The following is a 25,595-nucleotide window of genomic DNA, read 5'->3' on the forward strand; positions in this document are numbered from 1 at the left end:
TGCATTAGCTTCAGTGTAGCAACTCCATAACTATTCTGTGTGTAAGGGGAGGATTTCTTCTTCCCTCTTGCACACCATCAACCCAGTGAGCTAGTTGATTTCAGTTTTGGAGAGTTTGTCCTTAAGTGCATGTTATGCTTGGGTTGATGTTTCTATGCTAACAGACACGTTCTCAGGCTCTTGCTCCAGTCCCTGAGGTTTATACAATTCATATAGTACAATAGAACTTCAGAGTTACAAACATCAAAGTTACGAACTGACTAGTCAACCACACATTGGAATCAAGGAACAGCAGAGACCAAATAAAGTACAGTGCTTTGTTTAAACTACTTAAAAAAAAAAAAAAAAAAGTCACAAGGTAAGGAAACTTTCTGTGCTTGTTTCATTTAAATTACGATGGTTAAAAGCAGCATTTTTCTTCATAGTAAAGTTTCAAAGCTATATGAAGTCAATGTTCAGTTGTAAACTTTTGAAAGAACAATCATAACGTTTTGGTCAGAGTTACCAAAATTTTAGAAAAAAGAAAAGGAGTACTTGTGGCACCTTAGAGACTAACCAATTTATTAGAGCATAAGCTTTCGTGAGCTACAGCTCACTTCATCAGATGCATATCGTGGAAACTGCAGCAGACTTTATATATACACAGAGAATATGAACCAATACCTCCTCCCACCCCACTGTCCTGCTGGTAATAGCTTATCTAAAGTGAGAAAACCTGGATTTGTGCTGGAAATAGCCCACCTGATGATCACTTTAGATAAGCTATTACCAGCAGGACAGTGGGGTGGGAGGAGGTATTGGTTCATATTCTCTGTGTATACATAAAGTCTGCTGCAGTTTCCACGATATGCATCTGATGAAGTGAGCTGTAGCTCACGAAAGCTTATGCTCTAATAAATTGGTTAGTCTCTAAGGTGCCACAAGTACTCCTTTTCTTTTTGCGAATACAGACTAACACGGCTGTTACTCTGAAACCTGTCAAAATTTTAGAGTTACAAATAGCCTCCATTCGCGAGGTTGTTCATAATTCTAAGGTTCTACTGTATACATCCTTGAAGAGGGAGCCAACTTCAGAGGAAAGAGCAGCTGCTCACCAAGCTTCCTGGCCTCAACACAGTTACTGTAGAATGGCCGACTCTCAAACTTGTGAGATGTAACTAAAAATAAGACATTCATAATGCAGTGGATCTTTACAGCATGACAGTAAGTGGTTTGTTTGTGTCTGAAAAGGATAAATGTATAGTTTAAGGACAGAAGGGACCATTAGGTCATTAGTGTGACCTCCTGTATACCACAGGCCATTAAACTTCACCCAGTTACACCTCTGTTGATCTCAATAACTTGTGTTTAATAAACCATCTAATTAAATTCTGTTACAAGAAACAAGGAGGGTAATCTTGCATTGCCTTGTTGTTTTTCGCTTTGTTTTTATTGGTTTATTCAGAATATAGAAGTAACAGGGATGCATCTGATGAAGTGAGCTGTAGCTCATGAAAGCTTATGCTCAAATAAATTTGTTAGTCTCTAAGGTGCCACAAGTACTCCTTTTCTTTTTGCGGATACAGACTAACACGGCTGCTACTCTGAAACCAGTAAATGTAGACATTCCTTGGAACTCCTCCACAAGTGTAGTTGCATTGGTTACACGTGTTGGAGCAAACATTTTTCTACGCCATAGGTCAATCACAGTGAAGGATACTGCAGAACCAACATAAGACTTAAGTCTGTCCACAGTTTGTTTGGAAGTTGCCATTAAAGTCTCAGGCTACTGAGTGCAGTAGAATTTGTACATTAGTCATATAGTTATTTTCTTTTTAAGGTTATAATTGAATCTGTATCACGCTGTCACCCGTCACTTCAATCCCAGAGAGGAGTTTGAGGGAATATTGGGTGTAGTCTGCTATGGGAAAGAACCTGAGATTAATTATCAATTATAAGAATTATAATAGCATCCAAAACTCTGACTTTTTTTGCACTCCTCTGTAGAAAGAATCCTTTTCCTTGCATGTTCTGGTACTTTTGACCCAACACAACTTGTCCCTTTGCTTTTATTTTTCTTGTTGCTTCCACCAGTTTTCTTTTGCACCAGGTTATCTACTAGATGGTTAGTAAATTTGGCATCTCAGAACATGTAAATATTGGTGTAGGTTACTTAGCAGGAAACAGAATTGCAGTTTTGAGTCCCAGCACTTGAAATGCCTACTTAGCCATTGCCAAGTTTTTCCTCCTAGCTTGAGGGCAGGGCTTAAGACTAGGAAGAACAGGATTTTTGAGCTGTTTTAAACAGTTTCTTTGATTCTGGTTAGCCTTTAAAATCCTAAAGACTAAATATGGATATTCAAGAACTTAATGACTGCTTTACTGTTTCTCTTTCTTTTAATGGGGATCCATTAGTGTTTTACAATATTTATTTTTTAATCAAGCTCAAAACAAGAAAGTGTTAAAGGGTTTAATGGGTTATAAGTTTCAAGATCAGCCATGTTTATATACACTGTAACAGCCCATCCTCTTCCCCTGTAGTTTAACATTCCTGCTTTGTATTTGTTTGTTTTTTAATTTTTAAGCTGTTTCAGACTTTGAGGCAGCAGAGCCTTGGCAGACTTAAAAAATAAAATCATCCCCATAAGAGGAGTTTAATAGGGACTGCATACTTTACTTGCCTACCTCCAAAAATCTAAATGCTTCAGATTTTAAAAGAAAATAAAAAGTGCCTTCATATTGATGGGTTTCTTGCCAATAATAAAAGGTAGTGTTGAATTGCTCATTTTCAATTTTTAAATTGAGATTTAAATACAGTACTGTATGTTGTAATATTACATTTGCCTTACTATTATTACTGTCTGATGTGGACATGTCCAAGGCCTATCTATTATTATCTGCTTTATATTTATGTAACTACATGTGGTAAAGGAAATATCACATTATAATGACTAAATGGAAAAGCACTCAGCACAAGTAAATAAGTTTCCTTGGAATTTAAAAACTAAACCTTGAATAGAAAGTGAAGTACAATCTAATAATAGCAGACTTATGTTTCAAGTTATTACAGTAATTCCTAGAAGCCTCAAATCAGATCAGAGCCCCATCGTACTGTATAGACACAGTGACAGACAGTCCCTCCTCCCAAAGAGTTTATAATCTAAATAGACAAAACAAACAATGGGAGAAAGGGAACAGTATATGAAACTGTGTTACTAAGTGATTTGCCCAAGGTCACACACGAATTCTGTAACAAAGCAAGATTTCCTAAGTCCCCAGTTCAGTGTATTAATCACAAGAACAACCTTGATGTATTTATGTTGAAATTTATTTTCAGGTCAAAAGGTAACATTGAGTGCAGAAGAAATGGCAGATTTTTACAAGGACTTTTTAAGTAAAAATTTTAAAAAGCACATGTGTTATAACAGGTAGGTGTGGCTCTTCCTGTGGAGTAATACACATAATTCATCTAAGTGAAAGGGACACCATCAACTTAGATCGCTCTTCTGTCTGAAACTTTTTGTCTGCTGCTGTTAGAAGTAGTACCTAAGGTGGTTATTGCTGAAAGAGATTAGGGAAAAAAAATACATTTTTCTCTTCAAATTTGTTTACTTTGCATGTGACAGAACTTCATGTATAGTCACTTTGAGCATTTCCACTATTCATAGTTAGATCCAGCTCCCCTGGAAATTAATCCGTCTCTCCATGGACTTAGATGGGAGCTAAATCAGCCCTCAGTCAGTTTCCCTTTTTATTGTATGGGTCTTTCACCCAACAATGGGAGAAAAAAATTACAATAGGGAAATGTGATTATAAAACCAGTTAACTTTTGAAAAAATGAGTAGACTTCTAGTTGACTGTGTCCCTTTTAAACATTGAATTAAGCAGTGACAATCTGTGAATGAAAATAGAAAACTTTGCCATGTAAACTAAATATTTAGCATTTGTACTTATTCTTGTTTTTTATTTTTGACCACTTTTACCTATAAGCTTACCAAACTCAAATTGATTAGTTTTGTTTTGTAGGGTGAGGTACTTGAAGTTGTATGGGTTTTTCTTTGCTGTATGTGAACCCAATCCAAGATCACTCCTGAGAGAGATACTTAGCATCTTTACTCTTGCATGCAGCATCTTTCTCCTCTGTTGTGCTGAACAGTATTGGACCCAAAAGTGTTAAGGTGCTACTAGAACTAGTGTTTTTTCTGCTACAACATTCTAATCTTTAATATTACACATTTACTATGAATTGTGGTTTGGAGTTTTGTACAGTAACTTTTACCATAAGAACCATTTAAAAAAAATTTCTTAATGTTCATTAATAGAAAAACACAAAACAATAGCCTTAAAACACTGACACTCAGAAATGCTGTGGTTATTTTGAATAAGATGGCTACAGATGTAGCAAATGCATTGCCTGGTGCTTGGGAAAGCAGACCTTGCTGCTCCCTGAATTGGCCATCAGAAGACTCACTGTAGTGAACTGTGGCTAATATTCCACCTATCAGGTAAGAGTTCAGAATCTCTTCCTGAATTAGTCCTTGTTGCTATGCTGCAATCAGCTCAGCCGGCTAGAATTACATCATTTTAATTATAAAGTGTAATTGTACAGCCCTGAAGATAGCAGTGCTTATTATAGGCATTCTGATTTCTGAGGGCCTAGCTTGTAGAATCTGTTGTTCATGCATTCAGTTGTACACTCTGAGCATTGCCAGCTGGACTGGGAGTTGTGGCTGCAGTAGTGTTGAAATTTGAAAATTCATTATGCTTTTTAGTGCAGTTTAAAAATTAACTGATACTATGACTGCATTGGCTCCATGAATATGCATTTAGGAATAGTTATACTGAAAACACTAATTAGTTTTAAAAACTGGAGTAAAAGTGTAAGCAAAGGAAATAAACAGAAAATGAGATCGAAGCATATATATAATTCTCATTGTGGAAGTAAAGGGGAAAGAGAAACCATTACAATATTATTAGTGTGACCTGTTGATTGTGCTAACAGTGCTAAGCCTGTTTTGACCAGATCCTGCAGTGCAGTGTTTTGTGAAATAGACAGATGCCCACTGGGAATTAGAAAGAGATTTCAAATCCTTACCCTTCTCACAAATGAAAGTATGTTTTGTTATGAGTTATCAAGAGGTGAAATACTAGTGCAGACTGTTTTACCCAGACCCTGAATTACTTAAAGGCATGTTTCCCCCCTCTCCCCCACCAAAAGAATGGTTAAAGGAATAGATATTATTTTTTAAAGACCATGAACTTTGCAAGGCATAATACTGGCTGAATAAAATATATATTGCATTTGTCATAATGGATCAGATAATTTGACCTTTCAAGATTGACTTGTTTTTGCGTTTGGCAGTGGTCAACTCTGCCCATCCCAATGCATGCATATACACATACACCTGGCTAATAGTACAGTGCTGTATAAGAAGGAAATTTCTCCCTGAATGCTTGATGATCAGCTTTCCCTCTGAACCATGATACTTGATTGCCCTTATCTTAACTTGCATAAGTTCAAATGTAATTGGTATAATTGGCCATAAAACTATTCAACCCTTCTAACTCTAGTAGAGTATTAAACTGGGTGCCTGCAGCCATGCATTCCATAGACTGATTACACAATGTGTGACTTCTTTTTAACCATGTACTTAATAGTAATACTGACAAATTTTCATAGGCAAATTAGCCCTAATTAGACAGGGGAAGCAATGCTGTGAGGAAAGAAAAGGTAGGTCATAACTGAATTGTTGTGTCAATGTCTCTAGAACAGCTAATGCAATTTACCTCTTTCTTTCCCCCCCCCCCTCTGTTTTTTCTTCTTGTACTGATTGTTTTTCTGGTGCTGGAATCTAGAGAATGGTACAAACGTAATTTTACTATCACATTCCTCATGGGACAAGTGGCCTTTGAGAGGGCTTGGAGTAGGCTTGGCTGGAAAAAGACAAAAGTTGGAAATTAACGCTCACCACGTCATATAGAATACTACAACAACACAGTAAAGCCTGTTGGAGTGACGCACTGTCTGTGGTCACATTCAGACTCTGAATTACTGCCACCGCAACTACTGTTTACTTTGTATATCAGGCCACATGAATGAAAATAGCTGCCGATCTTGACTTTTGAATGTTCCAGTGTAACATGGTAATGCAAAGTATGCCCAGCCAAAAGCTATATTGGCAATTTACCAACAGTCTAAGGGCGACACATAAATTTACACAAAATGGAACAGATTGCAGCCACCCTCATCTTTAATCTGGCGGTGCAGCCCATAGAGACTATATGATCCAACATACCATACTTCTATCTTGTTCCGCATCCTGTAGTTTCCATGGGCCATATCAGTGTATAAAAGATGGAAGTGGCCATGGTCTGCACTGACTACATGGGCTACAATTTGCCACCCTGGTATAATCATCGTAGAGGTAAGTGCAGTTTGATTATACAATGATTAAATTTAACTTAGATTTTTAAACACATTCTTACTTAAAAGGGATTCTGATTACTCTAAATAACACTTAAAATATTATATAAATTTAATACCCTTATAAATGACCAAAACAACCGAATCTTCTTAATTGATCTATTCTTGTGAAAACAAACTTGTTGACTAAGTGATTTGTCTCAGCTGTCAGAGCTCAGATGAATACATTTAAGATTTTTTAGTTGACAGTCATTTAGCAGCTATGATAGAAAGGGAGTTGAATACAGAGGGTGAAGTGTTAGTAAATGCCAATTCATGCCTGTTAATTACCCTGAAAACACTTGCTGCTCTCACCAGGTTCCTTGAGCACCCAAAAGTCCTGCTAGCATCAGAGGGATTTGGGTGCTCAAGGAATGCTGTCTCATTGGTCAGGTGTGCTATTTAAACTAATTCTTGCAATTTAATTGTACCATTTATGTATTATTTAAAAGAAATGACCTTCTACTGAGGGTGTTTCCTGCCCATAACTGAAGTTGAACAGATGTGTCGTTTGCTTTGGTACCTGATAAGTGGATTCTGCTGAATGGAATGTGTATGGACAAATGTAAATGTTTGAATTCCAGGAGTGATATTTTTGATACAATAGTAAAGAGCAGTAGAACTGCAAATATTTGATGGAAAACAATATGATTCATACTTGGATTTGAAAAAATCCACAGCAGATATATGAAGTTCTCAGAGCTAGCCAAACTTGTTACCATTCTCACCCTTCCAAGAGATCCCCAGTGGTAGGCACCACCTCCTCCCAGTTGTTTGGCGCTCAATCACATGGCCACTGCATGCTTGACCAATTGCTTGGGATCAGCAGGGGTAGCAATCCTCTGCAGGTAGCCCATATCTCTATTAAAATCAACCAAATATGCAGCCAAAATATATTTCCTCAAAACTCTAGGTGGGAATGATCACCAACACAATATTTCCTTCACATGCATGTGTGTACACACACCCTCCAGCCCTGCAAAAGTTACTTTGTGAAAACAGCGTATTTGGAGTTCTGCAGGTTAAGGGATGGGTCCGGGGAATGAGGGGGCATGGCCAAGGGACATCATCTGCTAGCATTTATTTTCATGTTGTCATACCCCCTCAAAGAAGGTGTAAAAGCCGAGGCTTAATGTTTCAGCCCTCTAGACATGTTTTGAGATCCACAGAATAATATTGCAGTACTCGGGAATCCATGAATTTGGAAGTCACAGCCCATGCAAGTAAATTATTAAACATGCAGCTTTTCTTTATCTTTCTGTAAAGATTTTTCACATAAATCCCATGTGTGGTTCCTGCATTGACCCACTAATGGCCCCATAATCTGGTCTACTTATGTCAAGGCACCCACATAATGACTTAATGGTCTGTTGGCTAAATAATGGTCTGGCTAAATAATCTGTTAATTTTCAAGTTGTGACTATGAGCCCTGATACATATTTCAGTAATATTGTGATCTGACTTAAATCCATAAGAGAAAGTTTTGCATGTAAATCTAAATACCCAGGTAAACTCTCCTGCTTTGGATTTTTTTTTCTGTCAACACAAAAGCTGTGTCGACCTGGGTTTTGATCATTCTTTGCTCTTTCTATCTTTTAATACCAATGTAATACTGCTATCTTTCCTTGGACAAAATGGTTATGAAAGTTACATATTACATAGTAGTTTAAGCTTGGAATTGGCCCTGCTGTATATTTATTACAATATTTTGTTTGAAATGTCTTATCCTTTTCAGAATATTGTTTTTATCTTGAAATAAAGCATTAGACACGTTATGTAGAATACTCAATCTTTTCATGAACTCATAGTTGCAGTAGATTTTTTTTCTACAATCCAGGTTAGGGTAGCCTTTACATTTTCTTGAATGTCAAAGAACCCAGTGCTTAAAAAAAACAAGCACAGCCCTAATAAAAGGAGTTCGTTCACATTTAGCAGAGTGGGGGAATCAACACTCAGGTTCAAAATCAAAGTACAAGCCTGGTAGAGAATTACTTTAGAGTAGCAGACACCGCTTACCCTTTCCCATCCTAAACTGGGACAAATAGATGTGGACTGTGCATGAATCTGCTGGCCTCTTGGCTGATTTGTCCATATTTACCTCTCTCCTTTGCTTTATGGAGAAATGTCAGTCTCATCTGGCAACTGCAATAAGGAACTATATGGGATATCTATAATTTTGGGGTCCGTCATTACTACTGCATTGGCCCCTAATGCATCCATGTAGTGGGATTAGGATTGAGTCTAAGATGCTTACAAGGCAAAGTTTTCCAGCTGTACTTCAGCTTTTCCATTGATCTCTTGCTCAACAATAGTTGGTAGGTTAGATATACTGTCCATACTGGCGGGGAGAGAGACACCACTCGTGGGATTTCTTGGTGACTTCAACAGGACTGCTCTCATACATAAGCTTAACTTTAAGCAGGCAAGTGTTTGCAAGATTGGTGCGTTAGACATTTCACCTTTCCCTGTTCACCACTGTTGGTTTGATCAGCTGAGATGCTTTTGCTTACAGTCCTTTCTGAGAGTGAGAAACCAAGGTCAGTATTTTCAAAGGTGGCTACTAATCTTGAGTGCCTCCGTTTTTTGGGAGTGGGCTCACATCCTGAAACACTTTGATTCGTTCTTTCAAAGGTGAAGAGTATCTGCTGTTCTCTGTGACTAAAGTGGAGCTGCCAGCTGTGCAGCACTTCTGAAAATCAGGCCCAACCTGTCTCAAGTGAGTCATCTAAAGTCAGTGCCAACTTTGAAAATGCTCCTAGTCACTTTCAGTGAGACAGGCCCACTTTTAGAACTCCCTCTCTAGCTCACCAGAGCCTGATCTTACTGAGCATTTTTTTTTTTAAATGATGGACATAGGAAGTAGGTGATGGAAGCTAAAGTCCCATTCCTGCAATAAGCTCCACATGGGCAGACCCTCTACACACATGTGCAACTCTATTTCCTTCAGTAATGGTGGAGGGTTCTGTTTGTATGGATCTCATAGCAAATAGCCTAAGGCCTCAATCCTGCAAAGTGCAAGATATTAATTCAGAATATCCAAAAAAGCTACTGTGAAAAGATGTTAAAAATAATGCTTGTAAAATTTTCTCATTAATTTATGGAGACAGTGTTGTGAGCAAACAGAGGCCGTATCATTTTGCCAGCATTACATTTATTGGGGGGTTTTTCTTCAGGCAAGGCACAGTTATGATACCTGCTGTGTTAAGATTTATCAGTAATATCCGCTGTGCATCAAATCTAAAAAAGAATATGGCGCTTCCATTGGCTGTTGAAAATAAAATTCTTGTGTCTATAAAGAACTATTATAACAGAAGCTGGTGGAAAGATCAGAGCAACTTCTCTGTGCACCAGCTCTCACTATGCGGGGGGGGGGGGAAATGCAGAGGAGCTATTTTACCAACTAAGTATTAAATTAATCCTATTGAAATAGAATACATTTCACATAGCATCATGTACTGTTTAATCTGTCTCTCCTTTGCAAGGATCTAATACAGCAACATTTTGGTAATATTCAAATGGTTAATAATTTAGGTGATTTATACTGTGTTGGGAAATGGTTATGTTCAGCAGTCTTTGTGTTTCCTGCTATTTGCTATACTTCTCTCTAGTGAGACATATATTTCAGTAGAATATAAGAGGATGTATCAAAAAGGAATGAGAAGGGAGATTAAAACAAGGAGTCTGGTGGCATCTTAAAGACTAACATTTATTTGGGCATAAGCTTTCCTGGGTGAAACACCACTTCTTCAGATGCATGGAGTTTCACCCACAAAAGCTTAAGCCCAAATAAATCCGTTTAGCCTTTAAGGTGCCACCAGACTCCTTGCTTGTCTGTATCCACAAAAACAACACGGCTACCCCCTGATAAGGGAGATTAAAGGCTCCTTTGTAGGGCTTGCTGTGATTGTAGCTCCTTTGTGATTAATAGAGAAAATTTATAAATCTCAAAATAATTTTATCCAAGGAAAGCTTGAAATAAAACTCCCCAGAAATCTAGTAGGAGAGTAATGTCAGCTCCAATTGTGATATTTTTTAAGTTTCTATGAAAATTTTAAGTGCCCCACCAAAAAATCACTAGCTCAAAAGTCAGAGTTGTCATATGTAAGCTAGCACTTTTGGCTCATATGTTTCATAAACTCGTCATTTTAGGAGGGACTGCACTTCAGCCAGTTTTTAGCTTCACAGGTCTACTGCTAAGCAACAAAGAATGTCCCTTAGGACAACCAGACTTAGCCTAAATGAGGCTTTCTTTTGCAGTTTGCCAGGAGCCTAACAACCACATTTTTGCATGAAGCCAGGTAAATTGAAACTTAACTGCAAGATGGAATATTGTATGGTGGGAGCTGTAGTCTATATCTCTACAGTAAAGATACCAGTACCAGTGGGCCACTAATCTACTAGTTCTCCAAGAGTAGCCCTGAGCTCTGGGAACCTGAATTCTCAGAACAGAAATAAATGTTAGTTTTCCATATTTGTTTTAAAATCATTTTCTCATACAGTGTGTTGAATTTTAAATACAATACAATTCAGACTGCAATTAATAAGTTATTTATGCAAATCAAATAACCTCTTTGTGCCTCAATTTTATGTATGTTAATAGGGTTAATTCTCCCAAGTGTTGTGTGGCTTAGCAGATTGACATACTCAAAGGAGAGATGCTGTAGAAGTGTGAACAGTACTAGTGGCTAGAAATAATGAACATAAACAGAATCATTTCTCTCTAAATATGATTAATATTTCAGTGCACTAGTACTTCTGAGACTCCAGGCCCCCTCTTAAAACATGTTGTACAAATACATATTAAAACATGGGCTCTTCCCCAAACAGCATATAATCTGATTTGCCTTACTGGATCACAATATAGGTCCATTTAGTCCAGTATTCTGCCTCTCTGGATATAGGAAATGTACCATGATCTTCCTGTGAGACACACAGGTGCTCATCCTCAGATCTGGCCAAGTTGTGTTCAGCACAGGGCCTTGGATGGAAAGGGGACAGTAAGGATGGTGGTATGCCATCTTTTGCACTCCCTGATCCCTAGGATTCCCAGGGGCCACTTTAGCCCCCAGCATAAATTAGAGAAACCCTGAGGGCTACTGTTCAAAGAACCCTATACCAGCCAGGGATCACTGGAGCGCAGCAGTGCTCTGTCCATGCCTCTTCCTCCAGAGAAACTTCTGACCTATCCCTGTGCTAGGGATGGCTGGGAGGAGGAAGTGGCATAGAATTGGCTGTATGTTACCCAGGGATTTCTCTATCCCAGGAAAATCCTCAGATGCCCCATGAAGGAGCTTTACAGACCCTATGTCATCAAATTCTAGGCATAACTAGACCTAAGACAGACCTCATTTCTCAGTGGGCATGACTGGGAAAGTGAATGGAAGATTAAGTTGTAAATAAGGGTGCAATGCCTTAGGCTAAAGTAAAGGAGTACTTGTGGCACCTTAGAGACTAACCAATTTATTTGAGCATAAGCTTTCGTGAGCTACAGCTCACTTCATCGGATGCATACTGTGGAAACTGCAGAAGACATTATATACACAGAGACCATGAAACAATACCTCCTCCCACCCCACTCTCCTGCAGGTAATAGCTTATCTAAAGTGAAAAGAAAAGGAGTACTTGTGGCACCTTAGAGACTAACCAATTTATTTGAGCATGAGCTTTCGTGAGCTACAGCTCACTTCATCGGATGCTGTAGCTCACGAAAGCTCATGCTCAAATAAATTGGTTAGTCTCTAAGGTGCCACAAGTACTCTGTCTTTGCAAAAAGAAAAGGAGTAACACGGCTGTTACTCTGAAACTTATCTAAAGTGATCACTCTCCTTACAATGTGTATGATGATCAAGGTGGGCCATTTCCAGCATAAATCCAAGTTTAACCAGAACGTCTAGGGGGCGGGGGGTAAGGACAAAGTCACAAAGTTCAGCCACCAGGTTAGCCGTGACATTATCGGGGATAGTGTTCTTGACGGCTTGTAGTCCATCTTTGTGTGGAATGTTGGTGTAGAGGCTTCTACATCCATAGTGGCCAGGATGGTGTTATCAGGAAGATCACCGATGGATTGTAGTTTCCTCAGGAAGTCAGTGGTGTCTCGAAGGTAGCTGGGAGTGCTGGTAGCATAGGGCCTGAGGAGGGAGTCTACATAGCCAGACAATCCTGCTGTCAGGGTGCCAATGCCCGAGATGATGGGGTGTCCAGGATTTCCAGGTTTATGGATCTTAGGTAGTAGATAGAATATCCCAGGTTGGGGTTCCAGGGGTGTGTGTGTGCGGATTTGATCTTGTGCTTTTTCAGGAAGTTTCTTGAGCAAATGCTGTAGTTGCTTTTGGTAACTCTCAGTGGGATCATAGGGTAATGGCTTGTAGAAAGTGGTGTTGGAGAGCTGCTGAGCAGCCTCTTGTTCATATTCCGACCTATTCATGATGACAACAGCACCTCCTTTGTCAGCCTTTTTGACTATGATGTCAGAGTTGTTTCTGAGGCTGTGGATGGCATTGTGTTCTGCACGGCTGAGGTTATGGGGCAAGTGATGCTGCTTTTCCACAATTTCAGCCCGTGCACGTCGGCGGAAGCACTCTATGTAGAAGTCTGTGACTTTGTCCTTACCCATAACTATTTTACATTTGGGGACAATGTATACCTTCAGATCAGCGGCACTGCTATGGGTACCCGCATGGCCCCACAGTATGCCAACATTTTTATGGCTGATTTAGAACAACGCTTCCTCAGCTCTCATCCCCTAACGCCCCTACTCTACTTGCGCTATATTGATGGCATCTTCTTCATCTGGACCCATGGAAAAGAAGCCCGTGAGGAATTCCACCATGATTTCAACAATTTCCATCCCACCATCAACCTCAGCCTGGTCCGGTCCACACAAGAGATCCACTTCCTGGACACTACAGTGCTAATAAACAATGGTCACATAAGCACCACCCTATACCGGAAACCTACTGACCGCTATCCTACCTACGTGCCTCCAGCTTTCACCCTGACCACACCACACGATCCATCGTCTACAGCCAAGCTCTGCGATACAACCGCATTTGCTCCAACCCCTCAGACAGAGACAAACACCTACAAGATCTCTATCAAGCATTCTTACAACTATAATACCCACCTGCAGAAGTGAAGAAACAGATTGATAGAGCCAGAAGAGTTCCCAGAAGTCACCTACTACAGGACAGGCCTAACAAAGAAAATAACAGAACGCCATTAGCCGTCACCTTCAGCCCCCAACTAAAACCCCTCCAACGCATTATTAAGGATCTACAACCTATCCTGAAGGATGACCCAACACACTCTCAAATCTTGGGAGACAGGCCAGTCCTTGCCTACAGACAGCCCCCCAACCTGAAGCAAATACTCACCAACAACCACATACCACACAACAGAACCACTAACCCAGGAACCTATCCTTGCAACAAAGCCCGTTGCCAACTGTGCCCACGTATCTATTCAGGGGACACCATCACAGGGCCTAATAACATCAGCCACACTATCAGAGGCTCGTTCACCTGCACATCCACCAATGTGATATATGCCATCATGTGCCAGCAATGCCCCTCTGCCATGTACATTGGTCAAACTGGACAGTCTCTACGTAAAAGAATAAATGGACACAAATCATATGTCAAGAATTATTACATTCATAAACCAGTCGGAGAACACTTCAGTCTCTCTGGTCACGCAATTACAGACATGAAGGTCGCTATCTTAAAACAAAAAAACTTCAAATCCAGACTCCAGCGAGAAACTGCTGAATTGGAATTCATTTGCAAATTGGATACTATTAATTTAGGCTTAAATAGAGACTGGGAGTGGCTATTTCCCCTTGTTTTTTCCTACTCCCCCCCCACCCCCCCGATGTTCTGGTTAAACTTGGATTTATGCTGGAAATGGCTCACCTTGATTATCATGCACATTGTAGGGAGAGTGGTCACTTTGGATGAACTATTACCAGCAGGAGAGTGGGGTGGGAGGAGGTATTGTTTCATGGTCTCTGTGTATATAATGTCTTCTGCAGTTTCCACAGTATGCATCCGATGAAGTGAGCTATAGCTCACGAAAGCTTATGCTCAAATAAATTGGTTAGTCTCTAAGGTGCCACAAGTACTCCTTTTCTTTTTGCGAATACAGACTAACACGGCTGTTACTCTGAAACCTGTCCTTAGGCTAAAGTCATTCCAGCTGAGATAGGCAGGAACATGCTGGTACTAGGGACAATGGACAAGATAAACCTGGAATGTAGAGATCAAGTGATACATTACAGCATTCTTTATCCATGTAACTGGTTCTTGAAAAGTAACCAAGCCAGGCATGAACCAACCACATGATGCAAAGTATAGCCAGGAATGCAGGTTTTAATAAAGATGCTTTTACGAAAAAATCCAAGTAACTTTGGATTTGCACTGTACCCTGCATCCATCCTCTGCGTTTGGGCCTGGCCTGGCCTGCTTGTGCATAGTGTTGTTGTATGCTAGTTAAAGGTACCTGAGTGACAAATTCCAGAATCAAACTGAGTGGAAGAGGGACTTGGGGATCCCAACATACAGCAGCACAAAGGGGATGTATCACAAAACTGGCATTTAATAATCTAATATTCCAGTATTTATGAAAGGGACTAAAGAACAATTAATTTCAACCCAATAAATGGATCATACATGTTATGTCATAAGAAAGGATGTTTATTGTATAAGCAGTAATAAAAATGCCATCTATTTAAAAAGTCTTCCACACTGAGGGGCAAATCCTCCATTGTGGAACAATGAGAATTTACACTAGCTGAGGCTTTGCTTCAGATTTGTATTTTCTCTGTTAAAGTCTTTGAAGTATACTATTAGAGATGAAACATTAGGATTATTAATTGCATCTCATTGTTAAAGCACTTGGTTGAAAGGCTTTAAATATGCTATTGAGATAAAGGCCTCTCCCTGAACGAGTTGTCAAATGAAGATCGTTATGTAATGCACATTGTCCATTTTAGAACATTTTAAGAGGAGATTTTCTTAGTTACTGTTCTAGGATTATTTGAATAATTTGTCTGATTTGTGTGCGTATATATCAAAAAGCACAAGCTTTAGGGCCAGTAACATCAAAAGACAAAGTTAATGAAATAGCTGTCTAACTTTAATGCAATTAGGGATCACATTTTAGGTGTGCTAGTCACAAGATGGATAGCATGATACAACATAAAATCAACATAAAATTTTCTCTGGAGATCTAAAGGCAAGATCAAACTCTGCATTGTCCACACCGATAACTCTTGATGCCACCAATATTTATGTAAGAAACTGTTTCAACTGTCCAAACTATCTGGGAGTGAAGAAAAGATGAAAGGGGAGCACAGCTCCAAAGGATATTTAAGAAATGAGGCAGGCACCTCTCCCCAATATTAAGCAAAATCATATCTGCCGTCAACACCAACCTTTGAAAAGCTTCCAATTTCCTAAGGCATAAAATTATAACCAGAACAAAACCCCAAATTGGCTATGATATGAAGGGCTTGGGTGACCTAGCTGTAAATAGGCACAAGTGTGGGTTCCACGCCAGGGGAGAAGTCAAAAGAAAACACCTCACCCAACTTCCAGTTTTGTCATGGGATGTTTTAGAGCATCCTGAATTGAGGAAAGCTCTTACAAATTACAGGTTTCAGAGTGGTAGCCGTTTTGTATCAGCAAAAACAACGAGGAGTCCTTGTGGCACCTTAGAGACTAACAAATTTATTTGGGCATAAGCTTTCGTGGGCTAGAACCCACTTCATCAGATGCATGGAGTGGAAAATAAAGTAGCAGGTATATATACATAGTATGTGAAAAGATGGGAGTTGCCTTACCAAGGGGGGCGGGGTCAGTCTCACGAGAAACTCTTAGAGCTTAGTTCCTCACCTGCCATGCTCCAATACTCCTCTATGCTTAGTTCATCTATCTCCCTCATTTTAGGATTCTGTAGCTTGTGTGGATTACACCAACCTGGAGTAACTCTCCTAGGGGTGGATGACATCCACTACTCCAGCCAACTGAGTTGTTTGTGTGTTTTAATTACATTTCCAGCAGTGAGAGAGCTTTTCTCCTTCCCCAGTGATTTGTCTGCTACAGCTACAGGAAGCGCCGGGAGCATCTGTCAGATCTCAAAAGACTTACTGAGCATGCTCAATAATTCCCCAAAAATTATTGCTATAAATCTGGTTGATGTTTGTATATGGCAGTTGGGCTGGGAGGAATCAACAACTCTGCTCTTGGGAGAGGTTGGCTGTAGAATAGCTATCAGATAAAGGATACTAGCTTTCTTAGCACAGGAAGTTTTCTCTTGAAGTCTGGGAGGTTTTGCATTGTTTCTGTAAAACCAGCAGTCACAGAGGATTATTGTTTGCCGGCTTGAGCCCATAATAAGCACAGTCATTACCCAACAGCTAGTCAGCACCCTGCACTTCATTTATCATATAATTAACAATTACATTCTAATTTTTAGTTCCATTATACACTTCTGTGGAAATTAGAACAGCAATTACACGTATTTACAGCATGAACTTCTTAAAAGTCCCATATATTACATTTCATAAACAAAAAGGAAGAAAGTAAATCAAATTAAATAGTAGTGCCCAGAACACTGAATTCTAATCCTGGATTAGCTCATGGTCCCAATTTAGAGAAGAAGGGAAAAAAAAAAGAGAGAGAAATGTGTAAAGAGAGAGAAAGATCCTCTCTTTATGGATATAAATGTATATGTTCCTCCATCAGTAATGAATTCCAAACCTCACGGTCACATTTTCACAATTACATCGTAAAACACAAGGGGGGGGATGTTAAATTGCTGCACATAAAGAGGTCCTTTGTTGGTAGATTTGTGGTCAATGTTGTACAGTAATGAAGGTGAGAAACCATTATTCTTCAGCCTGGTTTTTGAACCATGAGAGTTTTCAGACATATGGTCGTGGTGTACTTTTGTGGCCCTGCAGCACATATTAATAGCTGTAACATGATGTATGCACAGCACATTTCACTTTCATTATTAATGAATATTTCTTTCTTTTGTTCCCAATATCCACTTAGAACACATTAAGGCACGTTTTGGTTTTCTAAAATATAATTACAGTTACAATGTTATTTCAATAATGCTGATTCTGTTGATGTTTTAGAAGAGAACGTAACAAAACCAGAGATCAAGGGGACAGACTAAGGTTTTTACCTTTAATTATTTGTCCTATGGAAAAAGATCTGTGCCTCAAAGTGTCAGTGATGTTGCATCATGATGCAGTGACCCACATGTTGATAGTGTAACTGCCTCTTCCCCAGTGAGTTTCAGAATAACTTATGTTAATTAAGCCTATCCTTTATGGTGTGAGGAAAACTTTCAGAATGTGACCTGACACGATCCTGTGGGCCTGAGTCTGCCAACAAATTAAGGGTGAGATTCCCCCTCCCACCCCAACTCCAGCTCTCTTACACTGGGTAATGGGGCAAGAGTAGCATAAAGTGACCCCCAAAGCCCTATATCTGGGTGGGAAAGGATTCCACTGGTGGAGGAACTGAGGTGGACAGCTGCAAGGCTGTCTTCTGAAGACGCCCCCCCCCACGCCCTGGCATAGGGGGCATACAAAGGGTGGGGTGGCACTGCAACACTGTGGTGATTCTGGCCACTCTTTCATTATTTAAGTACAGCAGAATAGCTCCAACAGGAGAGAGACTGAACCCTCACATCAAAATATCCCATAGCTCAGAGGTCAAATCCTTTCTCCTCTTCTAGCAAAGAGGGCAGAATTTAACATGGGTCTCCCACGTCCCAGCTGAACGCTCCAACCCAGAGCCACCCACCCTTATTACACAGTAGGGCCACATAAACCTGAGCACAACCTTGTGTGGGCCAAACAGATTATATATTAAGATTAAAAGTCACCTGTACTGGTTTATTTTTTAATTTCAGCTTGTTTCCAGGGGCAGCAGGTTTGTATAATTTTTGGTGGTGCCCAGAACTGGTCCAAATCCTGCCCCCATCCTTGTAAGCTGATATATATATTTTTAAATAATGTAAAAATGTGAGGGCTCTGGGGTGGGGCTGGGGATGAGGGGCTTGGGCAGAGGATTGAGGTGTGGGGGGTGAGGGTTGCGGGGTGGGGCCGGGGATGAGGGGTTCACAGTGCAGGGGGGGGCTCAGAGCTGGGGCAGAGGGTTGCGGTGCGGGGGGGTGAGGGCTTTGGCTGTGGGTGCGGGCTCTGAGGTGGGGCAGGGCCAGGGATGAGGAGTTTGGGGTGCAGGCAGGCTACCCCCAGCTGGGGCCAGAGAGGACTCCCCCCAGCCCTCCTCCGGTCAGCAGCAGTGAGCTCCGGGGGAGGGGGCCCTCCTCCTCCTCCTCCCCCCACTAGCACACTCACCTCACACCACTGTCACTGCACGTTCTACTAGGGCCCCTCTCAGGTCCAGGAAGCCCCCTCGCCTCCCCTGTGGTGGGTGTGGGGATGGGGGCTGCCATCATGTGTGCCTCCTCCTGCTGTTGCCCCTCATTGTAGCCTAACTGGGGGTGGGAGATGGGGCTACCCCTTGCCCAGCATAGGGCAGGAGCAGTGACTGTGGGTGCGGGGGGTCCCCTCTGCTGATGGAGGGTCCTGCCGGAAAAGGGAAGGGTCCGTCTGTTTGAGGCGAAAGGGCAGGGGCAGCCTGCCCTGGCACTAGTGGTTGGGGGGTGCTGGGACCCTGGGGCAGGAGTTGATGCCGGGAGCCAGCAGAGCCTGGCACCTGCCCGCTGCCCAGGGCATAGGCAGGGACGCTTGGGGGAGGCATGCAAGGGTGGCAGGCAGGGCCGGGGAGAGACCTGTCCCGGAACTTGTTCCCATTTTTCTGTGGGAGTGTATCCCTATATATATATGTCATAAGCTTTTCCCCTTTTTGCTAGAAACTTTGGCTTCAGGGATGTTTCTCTTTTGTGCCTTACCACTACTAGAACTGAAATGGAATCCAACTGCACATACTTCTTGTGTTCTAGCTGCTATAGCTCTCATTCTTTTAAAGGAAAACGCCTCTTTTCATTAAAAATAAACAAATTTCAGAATTTATTTAGCTTTCACTTTAAAAACAATAAAATTGTACTATGTTTTTTCACATCAATATGTAAATCATGTTTTCTTTTGGAAGCTACCACTTTCTGTGACGGAGAAACAGTTGTTTCTCTAATCTCTTTCTCTTCCCACTACATAATACCCCACAGAATTCCTTTCCCTCAACACGGCATTAGTAAATAGATCCCTTGGTTTATACCATTAATTTCCAGGAGGTAGAAAGCTATGCTATGGAAGTGGTTTGAGAAAGGGAGAGGAAAAGTGAGGAATCTGGATACTTGCCAAGAACAAAAAGGATGGTGTTGTAAGAAAGGAGTTCGCAAGGAAAACCTGCAATTCTTGTGAGTTATATCAGAGCAAGGTTTTATTTATTCTGTATTGGGCGGTGGTTCTCAGCCAGGTGTACGTGTACCCTTGGGGATACACAGAGGTCTTCCAGGGGGTACATCAACTCATCTATAGATTTGCCTAGTTTTACAACACACTGCATGAAAAGCACTAGCAAAGTCAGTACAAACTAAAATTTTATATAGATAATGCTTTGTTTGTACGATACACTGAAATGTAAGTACAATATTTATATCCCAATTGATTTATTTTATAATTATATGGTAAAAATGAGAAAGTCAGCAATTTTTCAGTAATAGAGTAGTGTGACACCTTTTTGTATTTTTATGTCTGAATTTGTAAGCAAGAAGTTTTTAAGTGAGGTGTAACTTGTGGGTACACAAGACAAATCATACTCCTGAAAGGGGTACAGTAGTCTGGAAAGGTTGAGAGCCACTGGTATTGGGTATGTGTGGGTTTTCTTTTTCTTTTTTCTAAAGCTGTTCATGGTTTCATGAGCAGCTATGCTTAACTTGTGGGTTTTTTTTGTTTGTTTGCTCTTATTAAAAAGGCTGCTGTCTGCCATTGTTCTCAATGGGATGGAAGTTAGTCTGCCATCAGTAAAGATGGCATCCTGTGTTCGATGAGTTAGAAATTTATCAAGGTGCAAGGAAGAGAAAATAATTTAATGGAGTAGGATGGGGACTAGATTTTTAAATCAAAAGATATCCCATCTTTTGGGGTGGATGGGGTATGATAGGTACCACATTCTGCACCCTTGGGATGAATGGGGAAGAGACCCAGGAAAGTGAAAATGTAGGAGAATGAAAAAGGAAAAAATGACCCTGTGTCCCAGTGCTAATGGGCTAAGTGGAGTCCCATTCCATTTGGAGTTGGCTTCCTCTACAAACGTGAGTTTTTTAAATGCAATTTATTATTTGTAAGTCTTATTTTTTGGCCAATTCTTGTAACTAACTGTTTAAACACTCTGCATATATTCTAAACACACTGTATAATTTTTGTTCTTGTCAATTACTATATGCATAGTAAAGATTACGGAATAAGCACACTAGCTATTATTGGCAAAGACTTTCTACAGCTACTTGTAATACTGAAAAAAAGAAAAAAGGGAGAGGGGAGAATTCACTTATATAGAAGACAGCTACGCTGACTTTAAGTGGAGCAGAATCAGGACCAATGTTATCTTTAATGAAACCTTAAGTAACGGGTTTCCTATGATATGTTCAGACATCTTGATTGTTCTGGCAGTGAATCAGACAGAAGTTTCCTGCCAGTCTAAATAGTTGTGGTTTTTTTTACTCCAGTGCCCCTGACCTCAGTGATACCAGTGTAATTCTGCCTGTAATAACTAGAAGACTATAATGTAATATATTCACAGAGAGATAGGGTTACGGTTTTTTACATGGAACTGTGAACTTTGCATTTTCTGACTCCTGAGTGCTTATCTGTGCATATTTACTGTTCTCCTAGCACAGACTTTGTTGTATAGAATATTTATTAAAGCTCTGTGAAATTGGCAAGAAATCATGATCAATAAAGTTGATAGCAGCATTAAACATTGCCAACTTAAGGCCTGATAAAGCAAAAGATATCAGACAGGCTGCTGATTCTGGCTTTTAGAGAACTAATGTTGCCTGGACACGTTTAAACAGCTGCTGCATTTCACTGATGGGTGAAGTTATTCCAGTATAATTCCGTACTGTAACCCATATTAATATGTTGAAGTCAGTTGGAATCTTTTGTGTGTACAGACTGCAGGATCAGGCTATGTTTATAAAACATTTTGTGAGAATATATATAAATTAGAAGATTACTTCTGAAAATCAAAATGGTATAAGTTAACAGAATGGGCTATTTTTCCCTCTGTATTTGATTCTCACTGGCATGAATATGAATTTCTCTGTGAATCAAAGACTGTTTATACCCCAGAGTGTCAGACAGGCTGAACTCTGAATTTCCTAGATTAGTTGGTTTTGTCACAGCTGTTGCTATTTAAACACAGGTTTTTTATTGGGTTGCTTGAACTGTTTGCTACCTTTCCACAAATAATTCATGTGTGAAACATGCACCTCAGATTGTGAGTTAAAGGCACAGATTTCTTTCTGGGAAGGGAGGGAGTTTTACACACCACATCCCCTCCTCCATCATCTCCATGGACCAAACTATCACATCCAGTGGGAAGTCTGCACAGAACCATAAGGTCCTCGCCTATCACTGTAATAGCTCTCCCCTCCACAAGGGTCTCTAGGCCACTTCACCCTAAAAGCACTGTTCTGTGCCCATGTTGTTCCTTAAGAGGACTTGGGAGAGCAAGCAAGGAAAGGATTTACTGCTCGTGAAACCAGAATTAATTCCTATATAAATGGTCATCCCACTAGGCCTTGGGGTATGTCTACACAGCAATAAAAACCCAGGGCTGGCCCATGTCAGCTGACTCGGGCTATAAATTTGGCTTAGATGTTTGAGCCTGGGCTCTGATACCCTCCAAGGAAGGAGGAGCCCAGGTTCCAGCCGAAGAACAACTGTCTACACCAGCAGTTCTCAGTCAGGGACTTGGGGCCTATTGGGGGGCTGCAAGTAGGTTTCATGGGGTCCGCCAAGCAGGGCCAATGTTAGACTCACTGGGGCCCAGGTCAGAAAGCTGAAGTGCTGCTATGCAAGGCTGAAGTCAGGGGCCCTGAGCCCTGCCACCTGGGGCAGAAGCCTCAGCCTCAGCAACTGAGCTTTGCAGGGCCCCCTGTGACACAGGGTGCCAGGCAATTGCCCTGTTTGCTGCTCTCTAACACTAGCCTTGGCTTTTATATGCAGAAAAACAGTTGTGGCACTGGTGGGCTGTGGAGTTTTTATACCTGGGGAGGGGCTCAGAAAGAAAACGATTGAGAATGCTGCTCTACACTGCAATTTTATAGCCCCGCAGTCTGAGCCCAGCTGGCCCAAGTCAGCTGACACCAGCCAGCAGCAGGTGTTTTATTGCAGTACAGAAATACTAAGCCCTGGTCTACACTACGGGGTTAGGTCGAATTTAGCTGCGTTAGGTCGATTTTAAAATGAATGCGTCTACACAACCAACCCCGTTCCGTCGACTTAAAGGGCTCTTAAAATCAACTTCTGTACTCCTCCCTGGTGAGGGGAGTAGTGCTGAAATCGACCTTGCTGTGTCGAAGTTGGGGTAGTGCAGATGCAATTTGACGGTATTGGTTTCCGGGAGCTATCCCAGAGTGCTCCAATGTGACCGCTCTGGACAGCACTTTGAACTCCGGTGCACTAGCCAGGTACACAGAAAAAGCCCCTGGAACTTTTGAATTTGATTTCCTGTTTGGTCAGCGTGGCGCGCTCGGCAGCTCAGGTGACCATGCAGTCCCCCCAGAATCGCAAACGAGCTCCAGCATGGACCGAAAGGGAGACACTGGATCTGATTGCTGTATGGGGAGAAGAATCTGTGCAGGCCAAACTCCGATCAAAAAGAAGAAAAGCTAATATATATGCCAAAATCACACAGGGCATGATGATGAGAGGCCACAACAGGGACACACAGCATTGCCACGTGAAAGTCAAGAAGCTCAGGTAAGCCTACTAAAAGACAAAGGAGGCAAACGGTCGCTCTGGGTAAGAACCCCATTCGTGCCGCTTCTGTGATCAGTTGCATAGCATTCTATGGGGCAACCCTACCACTACCCACCACTGTCCGTGGACACCTGCAAGGGAGGAGTCTCACACAACAGGGAGGAGGATTTTGTGGATGAGAAAGAAGATGATGAGGAGGAGGAAAATGCGCAGCAGGGAAGTGGTGAATCTGTTCTCCCCGGCAGCCAGGACCTTTTCATCACCCTGGAGCCAATACCCTTCCAAGGCGGGATCCCCGACCCTGAAGCTGGAGAAGGCCGCTCTGGTGAGTGCACATTTGTAACTACAGTACAGGGTTTAAAAGCAATAGTATTTAATGTTTGATTTGCCCTGAAGAATTGGGATGCATTCACGTCCAGTACAGCTACTGGAAAAGTCTGTTAACGTGTCTGGGGATGGAGAGGGAATCCTCCAGGGACATCTCCATGAAGCTCTCCTGGAGTTACTCTGAAAGCCTTTGAAGAAGGTTTCTGGCGAGGGCTGCCTTATTTCGTCCTCGACGGTAGGACACTACCACTCCAGGCCAGTAGCAAGTAGTCTGGAATCACTGCAGCACAAAGCATGGCAGCGAATGGTCCTGGGTTTTGGTCGCATTCAAGCAACATTCGGTCTTCATCTTTCTGTGTTAGCCTCAGGAGAGTGATATCATTTATGGTCACCTGATTGAAACAGGGGAATTTTTGTAAGGGAACAGTAAAAGGACCCCGTTCATGCTGGGTTGTTTGCGCTTGGCTAAAATGGATCATTCCGGAGAATAGCCATGCGGTGGGGGGAGGGGTGAAGGGATCATCCCAGAGAATAGCTATGTGGTGGGGTGGGGGGAGGTGTGTGCTGCAGCCCCTCCCTTTAAATGTGAAACCCAACTGGCATTGCTTGCTATGGGAAAGGATGGCGTTGCAATTTGAAAGCATTCCCACATGTTATGAAGGTGGAAGAAGCCAACCCCGTGTACCAAAAGGCTTACCATGGCTGCTTGGAAACCGAATTCTGTTGCCCAGCCGTCTGTGATGTGTCACCATACCGGCAGGCACTCAATATAAAAGGCAAAATACAACCTTGTACCTAAAGCACATGTGCTGTCTGCTGTGAATTGCTTGATTCACTGTGGAAGAGTCTCCCTTTTGTTCTCAGAAATGTATCATCTTAAATTTTACTCTCCCTTTTTATCTCCCCCCAGGTGCAAATGTTTCTATGCTCCCCCTATCATTTCCGTCCCTGAGGTTATCGCAGATTAGAAGGCAAAAAAAAAACCGCACTTGCGATGACATGTTTTCTGAGCTCATGCAGTCCTCCCGCACTGATAGGGCACAGCTTAATGCATGGAGGCAGTCAGTGGCAGAGGCCAGGAAAGCATTAAGTGAGCGCGAAGAGCAGAGGCAGGAGGCGATGCTGAGGCTAATGGGGGAGCAAACGGACATGATGAAGCATCTGTTGGAGCTGCAAGAAAGCCAACAAGAGCACAGACCCGCACTGCATCCATTGTATAACCGCCTGCCCTCTTCCCCAAGTTCCATATCCTCCTCATCCAGATGCCCAAGAACGCGGGGAGGGGGGGAGGCTCTGGGCACCCGGCCACTCCACTCCAGAGGATGGCCCAAGCAATAGAAGGTTGTCATTCAAACAGTTTTGATTTGTAGTGTGGTTACAATAAGCAATGTGGTCTTGTCCTTCCCTCCTCCCGCACCTCACCCGACCGGGGCTACCTTGTCAGTTATCTCACTTTTTTTTATTATTAATAAAGAAAGAATGCATGGTTTCAAAACATTAGTTACTTTATTTCCTTTGCCAGCTGTGATTGAAGGGGGGAGGGTGGTTGGCTTACAGGGAATTAAAATCAACAAAGGGGGTGGGTTTTCAGCAAGGAGAAACACACACAGCTGTCACACTGTAGCGTGGCCAGTCATGAAACTGGTTTTCAAAGCCTCTCTGATGCGCAGCATGCCTAGTTGTGCTCTTCTGATTGCTTTGGTGTCTGGCTACTCAAAATCTGCTGCCAGGCAATTTGCCTCAACCTCACACCCCACCACAAATGTCTCCCCCTTACTCTCACAGATATGGAGCACACAGCAATAACAATGGGAATGTTGGTTGCGCTGAGGTCTAACCTAGTCAGCAAACAGCGCCAGC

The 25,595-nt window shown here is 41.7% G+C and overlaps 1 protein-coding gene across 3 annotated transcripts in view; it reads left to right on the forward strand.

Annotated features, from left to right (window-relative positions):
• COA8 (cytochrome c oxidase assembly factor 8) overlaps positions 1-25,595 on the forward strand; it is a 72,204-nt gene that overhangs the window by 8,352 nt on the left and 38,257 nt on the right. Inside the window, exons 4-5 of one of the 3 annotated variants that reach the window (XM_073349784.2) lie at positions 3,317-3,407; positions 5,836-5,957. The exons of 1 other annotated variant lie outside the window; for it this stretch is intronic. In XM_073349784.2, the coding sequence (XP_073205885.1) occupies positions 3,317-3,407; positions 5,836-5,941 (197 nt within the window). In that variant the 3' untranslated portion in view covers positions 5,942-5,957. Of the gene's footprint in view, positions 1-3,316; positions 3,408-5,835; positions 5,961-25,595 lie in introns of those variants that run through there. One more of the 3 variants, XM_073349785.2, reaches the window with a different exon arrangement.

This window comes from Lepidochelys kempii, chromosome 6, assembly GCF_965140285.1.
Source record: "Lepidochelys kempii isolate rLepKem1 chromosome 6, rLepKem1.hap1, whole genome shotgun sequence".
NCBI classification, from domain to species: Eukaryota; Metazoa; Chordata; order Testudines; family Cheloniidae; genus Lepidochelys; species Lepidochelys kempii.